Source organism: Mirounga angustirostris, unplaced genomic scaffold (genome assembly GCF_029215605.1).
Source record: "Mirounga angustirostris isolate CCGP_5_RB_7025 unplaced genomic scaffold, mMirAng1.0.hap1 SCAF_3, whole genome shotgun sequence".
NCBI classification, from domain to species: Eukaryota; Metazoa; Chordata; class Mammalia; order Carnivora; family Phocidae; genus Mirounga; species Mirounga angustirostris.
In genome coordinates this window covers 101,700,903-101,716,135 of record NW_026991711.1, presented here as the reverse complement: position 1 = coordinate 101,716,135, position 15,233 = coordinate 101,700,903, and the positions used below count along the sequence as shown (strand labels likewise).

General features: G+C 43.0%; 1 protein-coding gene across 7 annotated transcripts in view; it reads right to left on the bottom strand.

The window, feature by feature from the left end:
* The window catches only part of MGAT5 (alpha-1,6-mannosylglycoprotein 6-beta-N-acetylglucosaminyltransferase), a 336,998-nt gene that overhangs the window by 103,141 nt on the left and 218,624 nt on the right, over positions 1-15,233 (bottom strand). For all 7 annotated transcript variants that reach the window (XM_064586440.1, XM_064586441.1, XM_064586438.1 and 4 more), the window contains one exon: positions 14,581-14,714. In XM_064586440.1, coding sequence (XP_064442510.1) covers positions 14,581-14,714 — 134 coding nt within the window. The remainder of the gene's footprint in view (positions 1-14,580; positions 14,715-15,233) is intronic.

Below are 15,233 nucleotides of genomic sequence, written 5' to 3'. Positions count from 1 at the left end.
AGTTAAAAAACAGAAGAAGAAAGAGGGGTGGCTCAGGTGGTTAAGCATTTGACTCTTGATTTCAGCTCAGGTCATGATCTCAGGGTTGTGAGATCAAGCCCCGCATCAGGCTCTGTGCTCAGTGGGGAGTCTGCTTGGGATTCCCTCTGTCTCTCTCCCTCTGCCCCTACCACCCACCCAGGTATGCGTGTTCTCTTTCTCTGTCAAATAAATAAATAAATCTTTAAAAAGAAAAAAGATGCTAAAAAAAAAAAAAAAACAACCCTGAAGAAAGAGACATAGAAGTCTCTAAGGGAAGAATGTTTGAAAGATGGAATAACCAATGTAAAGGTCCTGGGGCAGGAGTGTGCCTGACCCAACTAAGAAACAGGTATGGGACTAGACAGCAGTGAGCAAGAAGACGTGTAATAAGCGATGAGGCCAGACAGGTATTGGTGCCTTGAGGCCACTGGGATGACTGGTCTTTCCCTACAGTGAGATGCCATGGTGGGTCAGCATAGGGGTGTCATGATCTGACTTATGTTTTAACTAACCCCATCCTGTAGTTAGGGAAAACTGAGTCCTCTTGCTCTTTATTCATTGATCCAACAAATACTTATCACCAGTGATGCTACCACTTCAGGTATGGAGGACTCAGCAGTGACCAGGTGCATGGGGTGCACAAGGTAGGGTTGGGGCTGGAATACATGTGTAAGAGTCATAGAACAGGAGCATGTGGCTCTGGGAAAGGAAGGTTTCCAGAGGACAGGACACGTCCCTGAAGGATGAGCAAGTGTGTGTGTGTTGGGGGTGAGGGCTCGGGGCTGCCAGACCAAGGAGTACACATACAATGGCCTGCACATCAGAGAAAACATGGTACCCTGGAAGACTCGTCAAAGCCAAGAGGAGGCCAACAGCATGAGGCAGGCCAGATGGTGTCAAGAAAGGAGAGGGGCTGGAGGTGAAATGGGAAGGCTCTCAATGAACACCTCCAGAAACCCCCAGCCTGTTCTTCACTCAACTTTATGACAGCTCCCTGTCTTTCCTGCTCCCAATGCCCACATGTACCGAGAAATGCTGAATCCTCCCCAGCCCTCGACTCGAAGTGAGAGGGCGAGCACCCAGAAGGCGAACTGTTTGGTGTCTTCAGATGGTGAATGACAGCTCAAATGTGGCAGGTCCTCAAAATATTGATTCACTAATTAATTTAAAATAAGCCAATATGAACAGACTCTGCGTAGAGAACAGGCAACGTTCTCAGACAGCGAAATGAAGAGTGAGGCGGTTCAGCAGGCTGCTGAATGTTACTGAAACCCTCCAACTAGGGGACGTCAACAGAAGTCTGGGACCACACCTGCCTGAGCGCAGGGCTGAGGAGTCTGGTCATCTCTGCTACTGCAGTGCTCAGCCAGAGGCTCCAGGGAAGGGGAGGGACAGACACAATCAGGTAAAGACGGCTCAGCACCGCGGCTGTTACATAAGCCACAGGGAGTTGTGAAAGAGGGTGTTGTGCAGGGAGTTAGGGCTATCCAAATACGGGCTACCTCAAGGCATGAGTCCTCGACTTCAGGGCTTCGTTTTCTCTCGTAGATGGTACGGGCAAAGGTCTTGCCTTTGTTTACTGAGGTGTAACACCTTGTTGGGAAGTGAGAAAAATAAGACAGAACGCCTTCAGGAGTTCAGAAAAAGCAGAATGTATAGGAGACCGAAGGCTGCCTATGGAAATAACGCCTAACTGGAGGGTCAAGTCAAGACCCAAGACCCTGGCAAGCCCAGAAAAAGCAGCAGCGTTACTGAAACAAGAAACAACAGAATTGTCCCAAAATAGGTACAAATTAGGAGCCAGTCACTTGATGGACTATAAATCCGCCTTGGAAATCATGGTTTTAAAAGAACCTTGAGGGTGCCTGGGTGGCTCAGTTGGTTAAGCGACTGCCTTCGGCTCAGGTCATGATCCTGGAGTCCCTGGATCGAGTCCCGCATCGGGCTCCCTGCTCAGCGGGGAGTCTGCTTCTCCCTCTGACCCTTACCCCTCTCATGTGCTCTCTTTCATTCTCTCTCTCAAATAAATAAATAAAATCTTAAAAGAACCTTGAAAAAAAATTATCTATTAAGTGAAGGAAAAAAAAAGGAGATCCAGAATTCTATTATGTATTTACAACTACATAAAAATATACCTGTGAAAACTATGATAATGCTTATATTACAGTATAAGGGCCTTTATCCAAGGGGGGAGGCTTTTTGTTTTTGTGATAGGGTTAACATTTCTCTTCAATTTGACTGGAGAGATGGAGGAAGTCTTTTAAATAGAGTCTTCAAGAAAAAAAATGCCATTTTGCTATCAGGGTGATTTGAAGGAAGCCAGAGTGGGGAGGTACCTAGCAGGCTGTCTAGCGGGCTGGGGTGAGCACCTGGGGAGGGGTATGGAGTGGGGCGGTGGCGGGGAGGGCCAAGGGAGGGCACCACGGTCTTTGAGCGGGGATAGCTCAGTCCAAGCTGAGTTTTTAAGGGCTGGCTCTGGTGGCAAGAGGAAGGCCTTAGTGCCTGGCCCACAGGCCGCCTGGAGTGTGGACAAGAGGTAAGTGCAGGAACGAGGGGCTTGCCATGAGGGAGGAACCCCCACACTTTTCAGCTTCTTGGAAAAAATCATCACTCAGTAGATGTAGCCAAACGGACTCAGCGTTGCCTGACCACTCAGATGGTCCCTGTAGAAGCTGCTTAGGGAGCTATCAGGAATAGTCTATGCTGACACAAAAATGCCCGAATGCAAACAGAATACACAAAGAGGATGGCTGCAGTGAAATTCTGAGATCTGGAGCAAAACAATAAAGAAAAATCAGGTTTTCCAACTTATAGAAACTCCACCAACTTAGTGAGGAGAAGAGAGAGAGGAGAAATAGAAGCAGCTTTAAGGTGAGAAGTGTTCAACTCTGAATATTTAAGAGCAAGTGCGCTCTGGTCAGGACAACCTCATGTCATTGCTCCTAGAGATGCGTCAGCAATGGTGCGTTTTTCTCTTTCTTTATCTTCCAGCTGCTTCCCCATCCTCTCTCTGCACTTCACACACGCCAGAACACTGCTAAATCTGGTTGGATGACAGCTGGACTGGAAGACAACAGAGTTCTACAAGTACAACACTCTCTTCCTGGGGATCCACGCTTTCCATTTTGCACCTCATCAGCACACCATCTAGTACAACTGTGTAATGCATGTGCATATTTACACACCAACGATATAATGATTACTATCAACCCACATAGTGAACAAAAGTAAATATGCTGTGTTTAAAAAAAATCAACAATACATAAACATAACTTGACACTTCCTTCTTACTCACACCAACAATCTTCCCCTTCAGATAGCTAGAATAGCCACAGATACCCAAAGGGTGAGGGAATGGAAGATTCTGTGGGGATGACTGGGTTAGACCGGACCCACCCTTCCGTCAGGTGGGTAGGAAAGGACCCCCCTCTGGAGGAGACACCCAAGCTCTCCGTGGGCAGGCTTTGGGAGTCACTGTTTTGTGCCAATTCTCCAGCCCGGACACCGCAACACAACAAAGGTCTTGAGCTGCTTAAGTGCCCTCTTCAGATCCATATTTTCTCCATTTAAGGCAGCGTCATTCATGAAAAAGCTTGCCATCAACCTATGACATGAAGGCTGTACCAACCATGGATGATCCCTGCCTTATTCCACTGTCTCTTTAGGAGTATTAAAATGCTGATTTTCTCCTTCTTCATTCCTTTGGCATTTATTTGCTGTGATTTCCTCATGATTAGCAAATTTCTTTCATCAACTTTTTGATTACCTTCAAATACAACTTGCCCTAGAAAGGCAGGATCAAAGCTGGATTCTTTCCCTTTATTTTTCAGAGTAATGATGTGGTGTCCTAGCTACTTGAGAAGGGGGATCAATGGACTTTGTGGGCTTCTCTCGTTTGGAGGATCATTCTGGACTCGTGGAGTATCCATCACTGGTTTGACTGCAATCCACTGTAGCTGTTCTTTCTGATTCTCAAACTACCCGGTCTTTGGCTCCTATGTCCTTCTCACTCCATCCCAATGGTCTTCCTTAGCTTCCTTGCTGGCATGTCGAGAGGTCCCCTTGTGAACATCTCCTGCCCTAGACCTGGAATCAGCTATTTATCTGAGCAGGAGGTTCCTTATCATGGTAAAGGTATTTATTTGAAAGATTTTATTTATTTGTTAGAGAGAGAAAGAAAGAGAGAGAATATGCACAAGCAGGGGGAGTGGCAGGCAGAGGGGGAAGCAGGCTCTCTGCTGAGCAAGGAGCCTGATGCGGGACTTGATCCCAGGACTCTGGGATCATGACCTGAGCAGAAAGCATAGGCTTAACTGACTAAGCCACCCAGGCGTCCCAGTGGGAGAGGTATTTAAAAGGTTCCCAGTCTGAGTGCCAAGGATACTCCTTGCTACTGGATTGTCTTTACTTCTGATCCTTTTCCAAGTACAGAGCTAGGAAACACTTCCTTTTTAAAGAGAAAAGTAAACTGATACTGATATTTCCTATTCTAGCTGGAGATGATACAGTCTTTAAATTCTTTAAATACTACCCACCTTCTTGTATACTGAAAATCTGGGCTCCTACAGTATACCTCTAGCAGGTTCAAATAACAATGTAAATATTTTCCACTATGAATGTATGGTCCAAAGACTGAGTTTTAAAGTCACTTGAAGTAATTATTTTCTCTGTGTGGGACATTCACACTAATCTGATATAGAACACTAGGTGTGTTTCACTTTTTTCAATCTGTTTTCAGTTGTTAGTGAATGCTTTCTTTCTTTTTATAAATTATGTAAAACATTGACATGGTTCCCAAGTCAAAATAAAGTACATTAAAGAGACATCATCTTTCTGTCCCTGGTCCTGCACCCCCTTCCGCCAGGGGAAGTGATTTTCATAAGCTTGCTATTTATCCTTAGCTTATTTCTTTTGAAAATACAGGCAAATTCATATACGCTAACATACGCACACATTGCCTTCTTACAGAGAAGAGAGGAAGTCAACAAGCTGCCCTGCATGCTGGTTTTATTACTTCTCTGTACCCCAGTCATCGCCCTTAGAGCAGTGGGGACCGTCCTCACTGCTCCTTCCAGGTTCACAGTGCTCCCCTCTCTCAGGGGACCATGTCATTTACTCAGTCCCCTAGTATGAACATCTGGGTTATTGCCACTCTATTTCGAACAGTGTCACAACAAATGACCTGTGCACATACTTTTTTTTTTTTCTGCTCACTTATCTTTGGGAGAGACTCTTAGATATAACCTGTTCGAAGGGAAGATGTGCTGATAGTTTTGTTAGATGGTGACAACTACGCTCCCCCACTTAGTAACATGTTGCATTCTCACTAGTAGGGCAGGAAAAGATGGATGGACCCTCACCATTGGAATAGCTATGCTACCAACTTCTGGATCCTGGTGAGCCTAATGTTTGGGACATGGTGTCTTGGTGCAGTTAAAGTATGTATTTCTCTTTATGGTGAGTGAGGGTAATATGTTTTCTAATGCTTGGGGCAATAAGCTTCTTCTTCCTTGCAATGAATAATGGCCTTTGCTCATTTTCCTGTTGGATTATGGAACTTTTCCTTCAGTTTTTATAAGCTCTTTATATATTAAAGGATACTAACCCACCATCAAGACAGAATTTGCTTATGTTTTTGCCATACAGGGTTTTTGTTTTTTTTTTATTCTTATGTTAATCCCCATACATTACATCATTAGTTTTAGATGAAGTGTTCCATGATTCATTGTTTGTGCACAACACCCAGTGCTCCATGCAGAATGTGCCCTCCTCAATACCCACCACCAGGCTAACCCATCCTCCCACCCCTCTCCCCTCTAGAACCCTGTTTGTTTTTCAGAGTCCATCGTCTCTCATGGTTCGTCTACCCCTCCGATTTCCCCCGCTTCATTCTTCCCCTCCCGCTACCTTCTTCTTCTTTTTTTTCTTAACATATATTGCATTATTTGTTTCAGAGGTACAGATCTGAGATTCAACAGTCTTGCACAATTCACAGAGCTTACCAGAGCACATACCCTCCCCAGTGTCTATCACCCAGTCAACCCATCCCTCCCACCCCACCCCCCACTCCAACAACCCTCAGTTTGATTCCTGTGATTAAGAATTCCTCATATCAGTGAGATCATATGATACATGTCTTTCTCTTTTTGACTTATTTCACTCAACATAATACCCTCCAGTTCCATCCACGTCGTTGCAAATGGCAAGATCTCATTCCTTTTGATGGCTGCATAATATTCCATTGTATATATATACCACCTCTTCTTTATCCATTCATCTGCCGATGGACATCTTGGCTCTTTCCACAGTTTGGCTATTGTGGACATTGCTGCTATAAACATCGGGGTGCACGTACCCCTTCGGATCCCTACTTTTGTATCTTTGGGGTAAATACCCAGTAGTGCAATGGCTGGATCATATGGTAGCTCTATTTTCAACTTTTTGAGGAATCTCCATACAGTTTTCCAGAGTGGCTGCACCAGCTTGCATTCCCACCAACAGTGTAGGAGGGTTCCCCTTTCTCCGCATCCCCGCCAACATCTGTCCTTTCCTGACTTGTTAATTTTAGCCATTCTGACTGGTGTGAGGTGGTATCTCATTGAGGTTTTGATTTGGATTTCCCTGATGCTGAGCGATATTGAGCACTTTTTCATGTGTCTGTTGGCCATTTGGATGTCTTCTTTGGAAAAATGTCTGTTCATGTCTTCTGCCCATTTCTTGATTGGATTCTTTGTTCTTTGGATGTTGAGTTTGATGAGTTCTTTATAGATTTTGGATACTAGCCCTTTATCTGATATGTCATTTGCAAATATCTTCTCCCATTCTGTCGGTTGTCTTTTGGTTTTGTTGACGGTTTCCTTTGCTTTGCAAAAGCTTTTTATCTTGATGAAGTCCCAATAGTTCATTTTTGCTCTTGCTTCCCTTGCCTTTGGCGATGTTTCTAGGAAGAAGTTGCTTCGGCTGAGGTCAAAGAGGTTGCTGCCTGTGTTCTCCTTTAGGATTTTGATGGACTCCTGTCTCACATTGAGGTCTTTCAACCATTTGGAGTCTATTTTTGTGTGTGGTGTAAGGAAATGGTCCAGTTTCATTCTTCTGCATGTGGCTATCCAATTTTCCCAACACCATTTGTTGAAGAGACTGTCTTTGTTCCACTGGACATTCTTTCCTGCTTTGTCGAAGATTAGTTGACCATAGAGTTGAGGGTCCATTTCTGGGCTCTCTATTCTGTTCCATTGATCTATGTGTCTGTTTTTGTGCCAGTACCATGCCGTCTTGATGATGACAGCTTTGTAATAGAGCTTGAAGTCCGGAATTGTGATGCCGCCGGCTTTGCTTTTATTTTTCAATATTCCTCTGGCTATGCGGGGTCCTTTCTGGTTCCATACAAATTTTAGGATTATTTGTTCCATTTCTTTGAAAAAAGTGGATGGTATTTTGATGGGGATTGCATTGAATGTGTAGATTGCTCTAGGTAGCATTGACATCTTCACAATATTTGTTCTTCCAATCCATGAGCATGGAACGTTTTTCCATTTCTTTGTGTCTTCCTCAATTTCTTTCATGAGTATTTTATAGTTTTCTGAGTATAGATCCTTTGTCTCTTTGGTTAGATTTATTCCTAGGTATCTTATGGTTTTGGGTGCAATTGTAAATGGGATGGACTCCTTAATTTCTCTTTCTTCTGTCTTGTTGTTGGTGTATAGGAAAGCCAGACTTCTGTGCATTGATTTTATATCCTGCCACTTGACTGAACTCCTGTATGAGTTCTAGCAGTTTTGGGGTGGAATCTTTTGGGTTTTCCACATAAAGTATCATGTCATCTGCAAAGAGTGAGAGTTTGACTTCTTCTTTGCCAATTTGGATGCCTTTGATTTCTTTTTGTTGTCTGATTGCTGTGGCTAGGACTTCCAATACTATGTTGAATAGCAGTGGTGATAGTGGACATCCCTGCCGTGTTCCTGACCTTAGGGGGAAAGCTCTCAGTTTTTCATAGATGGCTTTTATGATATTGAGGTATGTACCCTCTATCCCTATACTCTGAAGAGTTTTGATCAAGAAAGGATGCTGTACTTTGTCAAAAGCTTTTTCTGCATCTATTGAGAGGATCATATGATTCTTGTTCTTTCTTTTGTTAATGTATTGAATCACACTGATTGATTTGCGGATGTTGAACCAACCTTGCAGCCCAGGGATAAATCCCACTTGATCATGGTGAATAATCCTTTTAATATACTGTTGGATCCTATTGGCTAGTATTTTGGTGAGAATTTTTGCATCCATGTTCATCAGGGATATTGGTCTGTAATTCTCCTTTTTGATGGGGTCTTTGTCTGGTTTTGGGATCAAGGTAATGCTGGCCTCATAAAATGAGTTTGGAAGTTTTCCTTCCGTTTCTATTTTTTGGAACAGTTTCAGAAGAATAGGTATTAATTCTTCTTGAAATGTTTGGTAGAATTCCCCTGGGAAGCCATCTGGCCCTCGGCTTTTTTTGGGGGGGAGGGGGAGATTTTTGATGACTGCTTCAATTTCCTTAGTGGTTATAGGTCTGTTCAGGTTTTCTATTTCATCCTGGTTCAGTTTTGGTAGTTGATACATCTCTAGGAATGCATCCATCTCTTCCAGGTTATCTAATTTGCTGGCATAGAGTTGCTCATAATATGTTCTTATAATTGTTTGTATTTCTTTGGTGTTGGTTGTGATCTCTCCTCTTTCATTCATGATTTTGTTGATTTGGGTCATTTCTCTTCTCTTTTTGATAAGTCTGGCCAGGGGTTTATCAATCTTGTTAATTCTTTCAAAGAACCAGCTCCTAGTTTCGTTGATCTGTTCTACTGTTCTTTTGGTTTCTATTTCATTGATTTCTGCTCTGATCTTTATGATTTCTCTTCTCCTGCTGGGTTTAGGCTTTATTTGCTGTTCTTTCTCCAGCTCCTTTAGGTGTAGGGTTAGGTTGTGTACTTGAGACCTTTCTTGTTTCTTGAGAAAGGCTTGTATTGCTATATACTTTCCTCTTAGGACTGCCTTTGCTGCATCCCAAAGATTTTGAACAGTTGTGTTTTCATTTTCATTGGTTTCCATGTATTTTTTTTAATTCTTCTTTAATTTCCTGGTTGACCCATTCATTCTTCAGTAGGATGCTCCTTAGCCTCCATGTATTTGAGTTCTTTCCGACTTTCCTCTTGTGATTGAGTTCTAGTTTCAAAGCATTGTGGTCTGAAAATAGGCAGGGAATGATCCCAATCTTTTGGTATCGGTTGAGACCTGATTTATGACCTAGGATGTGATCTATTCTGGAGAATGTTCCATGAGCACTAGAGAAGAATGTGTATTCCGTTGCTTTGGGGTGGAATGCTCTGAATATGTCTGTGAAGTACATTTGGTCCAGTGTGTCATTTAAAGTCTTAATTTCCTTGTTGATCTTTTGCTTAGACGATCTGTCCATTTCAGTGAGGGGGATGTTAAAGTCCCCCACTATTATTGTATTGTTGTCAATGTGTTTCTTTGCTTTTGTTATTAATTGCCTTATATAATTGGCTGCTCCCATGTTAGGGGCATAGATATTTACAATTGTTAGATCTTCTTGTTGGATAGATCCTTTAAGTAGGATATAGTGTCCTTCCTCATCTCTTATTACAGTCTTTGGTTTAAAATCTAATTTGTCTGATATAAGGATTGCCACCCCAGCTTTCTTTTGGTGTCCATTAGCATGGTAAATGGTTTTCCACCCCCTCACTTTCAATCTGGGGGTGTCTTTGGTTCTAAAATGAGTCTCTTGCAGACAGCATATCGATGGGTCTTGTTTTTTAATCCAGTCTGTTAGCCTGTGTCTTTTGATTGGGGCGTTTAGCCCATTTACATTCAGGGTAACTATTGAAAGATAGGAATTTAGTGCCATTGTATTGCCTGTAAGGTGCCTGTTACCGTATATTGTCTGTGTTCCTTTCTGGTCTATGTTGCTTTTAGGCTCTCTCTTTGCTTAGAGGACCCCTTTCAAGATTTCCTGTAGGGCTGGTTTTGTGTTTGCAAATTCCTTTAGTTTTTGTTTGTCCTGGAAGCTTTTTATCTCTCCTTCAATTTTCAATGACAGCCTAGCTGGATAGAGTATTCTTGGCTGCATATTTTTCTCATTTAGTGCTCTGAATATATCCTGCCAGTCCTTTCTGGCCTGCCAGGTCTCTGTGGATAGGTCTGTTGCCAATCTAATGTTTCTACCATTGTAGGTTACATATCTCTTCTCCCGAGCTGCTTTCAGGATTTTCTCTTTGTCTCTGAGACTCGTAAGTTTTACTATTAGATGTCGGGGTGTTGACCTATTTTTATTGATTTTGAGAGGGGTTCTCTGTGCTTCCTGGATTTTCATGCCTGTTTCTTTCCCCAAATTAGGGAAGTTCTCTGCTATAATTTGCTCTATTATACCTTCTGGCCCTCTCTCTCTTTCTTCTTCTTCTGGGATCCCAATTATTCTAATGTTGTTTCGTCTTATGGTATCGCTTATTTCTCGAATTCTGCCCTCGTGATCCAGTAGTTGTTTATCTCTCTTTTTCTCAGCTTCTTTATTTTCCATCATTTCATCTTCTATATTACTGATTCTCTCTTCTGCCTCATTTATTCTAGCAGTTAGTGCCCCCATTTTTTATTGCACCTCATTAATAGCCTTTTTGATTTCTACTTGGTTGGATTTTAGCTCTTTTACTTTTCCAGAAAGGGTTTCTCTAATAACTTCCATATTTTTTTCAAGCCCAGCTAGTATCTTTAAAGTGATGATTCTGAACTCTAGATCTGACATCGTACTAATGTCCGTATTGAGTAGGTCCCTGGCAGTTGGTACTACCTCTTGTTCTTTTTGTTGAGGTGATTTTTTCCGTCTTGTCATTTTGTGCAGAGGAGAGTAGATTAATGAAAGAACAAAATGTAGCAGAATAACCACGTCCCCAGAAAATATACTCTAAACAAATCGGAAAGACCTGAAGCAGTGGGATAAGAAAGGGAAAGAGAGAAAAAAGAAAAAGAAAAAAAAAGATAAAGATAAAAACAAAAACAAACAAAACAAAACAGCAACAACAAAAGGAAAACCAGAATGTGATCAAATATGATCTATATGGTATATAGATCAGTGCCACACACTAGATTTGGGGTGTATTTTGGTCTTTTAGAAGAAAGTGCCTCCCAAAATTTTAAAGAAAGAAAAACTTATATATGTACAAAAATAAGGGTTGATATGATGAAGGGATGGGATATGACTGTAAAAATGGAAATTATAAAAAATGTTATAAAAGGAATTGATAAGAAGTTGTTTGAAAAAAGAAAGAAGAGGATTTAAAAAAAGAAAAAAGAAAAAGAGAAAAAAAAGGGGGGGAGGATGTGATCAGGCAGGGGAATAGAAAGCACCATATACTAGAGATTTAGGGTATATTTTAATCTGTTAGAAGAAACTATTTCAAAATTTTAAAGAGAGAACAACTTATATATATAAGCCAAAAATATGGGTAACTACTATGAAGAGATAGAATATGACTCTAAAAATGAAAAATAAATTTTTTTTTTTTTTAAAAAAAGGGATTGATAAGATGTTGGTTGAAAAAGGGAAAAAGAAAAATTCAAAAAGAAATAATAAGACAAAAAGTTAAAAAAAATTAACTTTAAAAGACTAAAGAATCATGGTAAAAAAGCCGTGAATTCTATGTGCAGTAGTCCCCTAGCGCTGGAGTTCTGCCGTTCTCATTGATCGGTAAACTTGGTCTTGGCTGGCTGTTCTCGCTGATCTTCTGGGGAGGGGCCTGTTGCCGTGGTTTCCAAATGTCTCTGCCGGAGGCGGAATTGCCCCGCCCTTGCCCCCTCCTGGCTGAGTAATCTGCTTGGGTTTGCTCTCTGGGCTTTTGTTCCCTGCAAGCTTTCCGTACAGCTTTGGAGGTGGAGAGTGAAAATGGCAGCCTCCCAATCTCTGTTCCGGAGGAGCAGAGAACTCGGGGCCCCGCTCCTCAGTGAGCCCCCAGAGAAAAGCCGTCAGTCACTCCCGTCTCCCCGCTCTCCGGCTGCACTCCGTGCTCACCCGGCCTGCGACCCCGCGCCTCTATCTCTGGCACCCGACCCCGGGTGGAGTCTCCAAACCCAGCAGATTCCCACAGTGCGCTCCCGCTCGGCTCCTCCCGGAGTAGGAAGGTGAGTCTCCCCGGATCTGCCGCTTGGTGGGTCCCTGCTGGAGGAGCAGGGGCCCGACTGTGTCGCCGATCGCGGTTTATGGCGACCCCGAGCTGAGAGCCCGCGCCTGGGCTCTGCCTCTGCAGCCGGCTTCCCGGCTCCGTTACCTGGGAGCTCTGCCGCACTGAGGCACCCCCAGTTTTTCTGTGACCGTGAGGGTCCTGAGACCACACTGTCCTGGAGGGTCCCATCCCCCGCTTAGCCACCGGAGTGACGTCCCTCAGTGGAGCAGACTTTTAAAAGTTCCGATTTTGTGCTCCGCGGCTCTATCACTTGCCAGAAGCGGCCGACGAAAGCCCCTCCCCCGCCGTCTATCCTCCCGAATATCGCCGCGGATTCACTTCTCCGCACGTCCTACCTTCCAGACAGTGGTCGCTTTTCTGATGAGAGAGTTGTTGCTCTTCTTTTCTTCGATCTCCTGTTGAGTTTGTAGGTGTTCAGAATGGTTTGATCCCTATCCAGCTGAATTCCTGAGAGGAGACGAAATCCAGGTCTCCTACTCCTCCGCCATCTTGCTCCGTCCCCCAGGTTTTTTTTTTTTTTAAAGGCAGTCAAATGTATCAGTTTTCTCCCCTGATTCCTGCTGAATTCTGAGTCGGAAAATTTGTCCCCTTCCCAGGTTAATAGGAATTAGTCTGTGTTTTCATTTTTAGTTACATTTTAAGCAATGAATTTCTTTCAATTCAGTCAACCAACACTGCTGAAATCCTCCATTCATGGAGAACAAAATAGGTTTTTAGGACTCTGATTTTCAACATTCTAGAAGAGAACTTTATAGTTTCTAGAAACACTTCCTATTTCTACTCTCTGGATACAAGGCATCTTATAGAGGATATAGCCTATCATTCGGGTTATTCTGGCCATTTTAGAAACACCTAACATGTTTCATCTGATATAATGCACAGGTTACTTCTTACATTATTCTATACCACCTCATCCCAGCCCCTCAAAAGTTATACAATAAAGTCAAACCAAAGGCTAACTCCAATCATGCCTTACCATGCTGACCAGCCATCTATCACCCAACATGCCACATATTAGTCTGTCCCCTAAACTGTGCCCCCAGGATGGGCTGCAACAGCAGGATGATATAGCTCCAGGAACAATAATAATGTCTGCCAGGCATATAACATGCTCTTGCAAATCCTTCTGAGCTGAAAAGAACACTGAACACTTGACCATGAGCTGATTTTTAAATCACCACTGTCCAATTGCCATAGCCCTTCTTAATTCTACGGTCTCACATGTCACATCCAAGGATTAAGTCCAATGTGTTCTTTGTTACGTTTAATGAACCTGAGAAAAGGGTGACTGCATACAATGGGGAGAGGTGAGCACACAGGGAAGAAGTAGGCCACGGGTCCCTTGGGTCTCAACAAAGGAAACAGATTCACATCGCAGATACTAATTCTAGGATGAAAATCTCTGGATTATAATTATTCTGACAACTTTGGAAAATGGGAGTTCTCTACTCTGAGCATCCAAATGAAGTCATGTTTAACTCATGTGACATTTCCAGAATAGGACTTCACCTCAATCGAGGAATACAGACTTCAACTCTAGGTTTATTTTGGGCATGATCATTATCAAATTTGGGAGTTTCCTTCACAGTCCTTAGCTAATTATCAGTGAAATGAGGCTCAAGGAGGTAAACTGCCAGCAGCAATAAGAAATGGTGAATATGGGAAAGGGAACAGGACAGAAACAGAAAAAAACCGACCGCCGGGGCAGTGAGCTCCTCATTCTGGACGTGTCCACTACAACACCTCCTGAAATTACCACTGCTGTTGGCATCAATGACGCCTGGTGAGCAAGAGCAAGTGAGACTGCATTCTGCGGTCAGCGCATGAGAAGTGATTAAGTATGGAACAGAGTTTAAAACAGTTTCCTTCGAAAAAAAAAAAAAAAGCTGACTTTTTTTCTTTACAAGGGTTGATGTATAAATAATTAAGACTCTTTTTTTTTTTTTCCCCGAAACTCTATCTACATGAAAGACCTCATTCCTCATCAGTCATCAAGTGGACCCTACACAGCATCTGTGCGGCATGAAACGTGTTTAGTGCTTGCCAATCCAGAATCCACCCAGGGTCCTTTCCCAAATGGTTTTTAGTGATACTTCATATTGAACGTCTTTTTCTCTAGAACATTTCGAAGGCTTTTCACAAAATGCTCACATGGCCTTAATTCCAATTAAACAACAACAAAAAAATTCAGTGATTCTCAAGGGAAAGGTTCCACAGCACATGTTTCTACAGCTAAAAGCCCTGAGAATCATAACCCAAAATACACAGCCATCTAGTTTCTTTTCCCGTTTATCTTTGGTGGCATTCTGGAAAGCAGAGGGGAAGCGTGAATACTCACGGAACATGGTATAAAACTGCTGTGGGTTCAGATTCCATTTTCCCCAGGGCGTCTTGTGGCCTTTAGACTGGGCATAGTTAGCATGGTTAAACTCTGGCTCGGTACCAAATGAATCCAGGACTCGGAGCATGCACCTGAAAAGAAAAAGTAATGTGGATAAAACTACAACTTTGACCCCAAAGTTCAAAAGGTAAAAGTTCGTGGCGCCTGGTTGGCTCAGTCGGTTAAGTGTCTGCCTTCGGCTCAGGTCATGATCCCAGGATCCTGCGATGGAGCCCCGCGACGGGCTCCCTGTTAAGCAGGGAGTCTGCTTCTCTCTGCCTCTGCCAACCCCCACCCTGCCCTGCTCAGACTCTGTCTCTCTCTCCCTCAAATAAATAGAGAAAATCTTAAAAAAAAGGTAAAAGTTCTAACCTGTCCTGAAGGGACTACCAAGAACGGACAAATACTTTTCATCAGAAACACTAGTGGGTGGGAAGTGAGAGACTACAACATATATACTGAACACCTCCATGTGTGACTTCTGAGACTGAGCCATCACACACAGATACGTTTTCCTTCAGATAAGCTGACAAGTCACAGAAGATCACTCAGATAACAGCAAAATACAAAGTCCCACGAGAGCTAGCACTGTAGACTGCCTGGTTCACTGT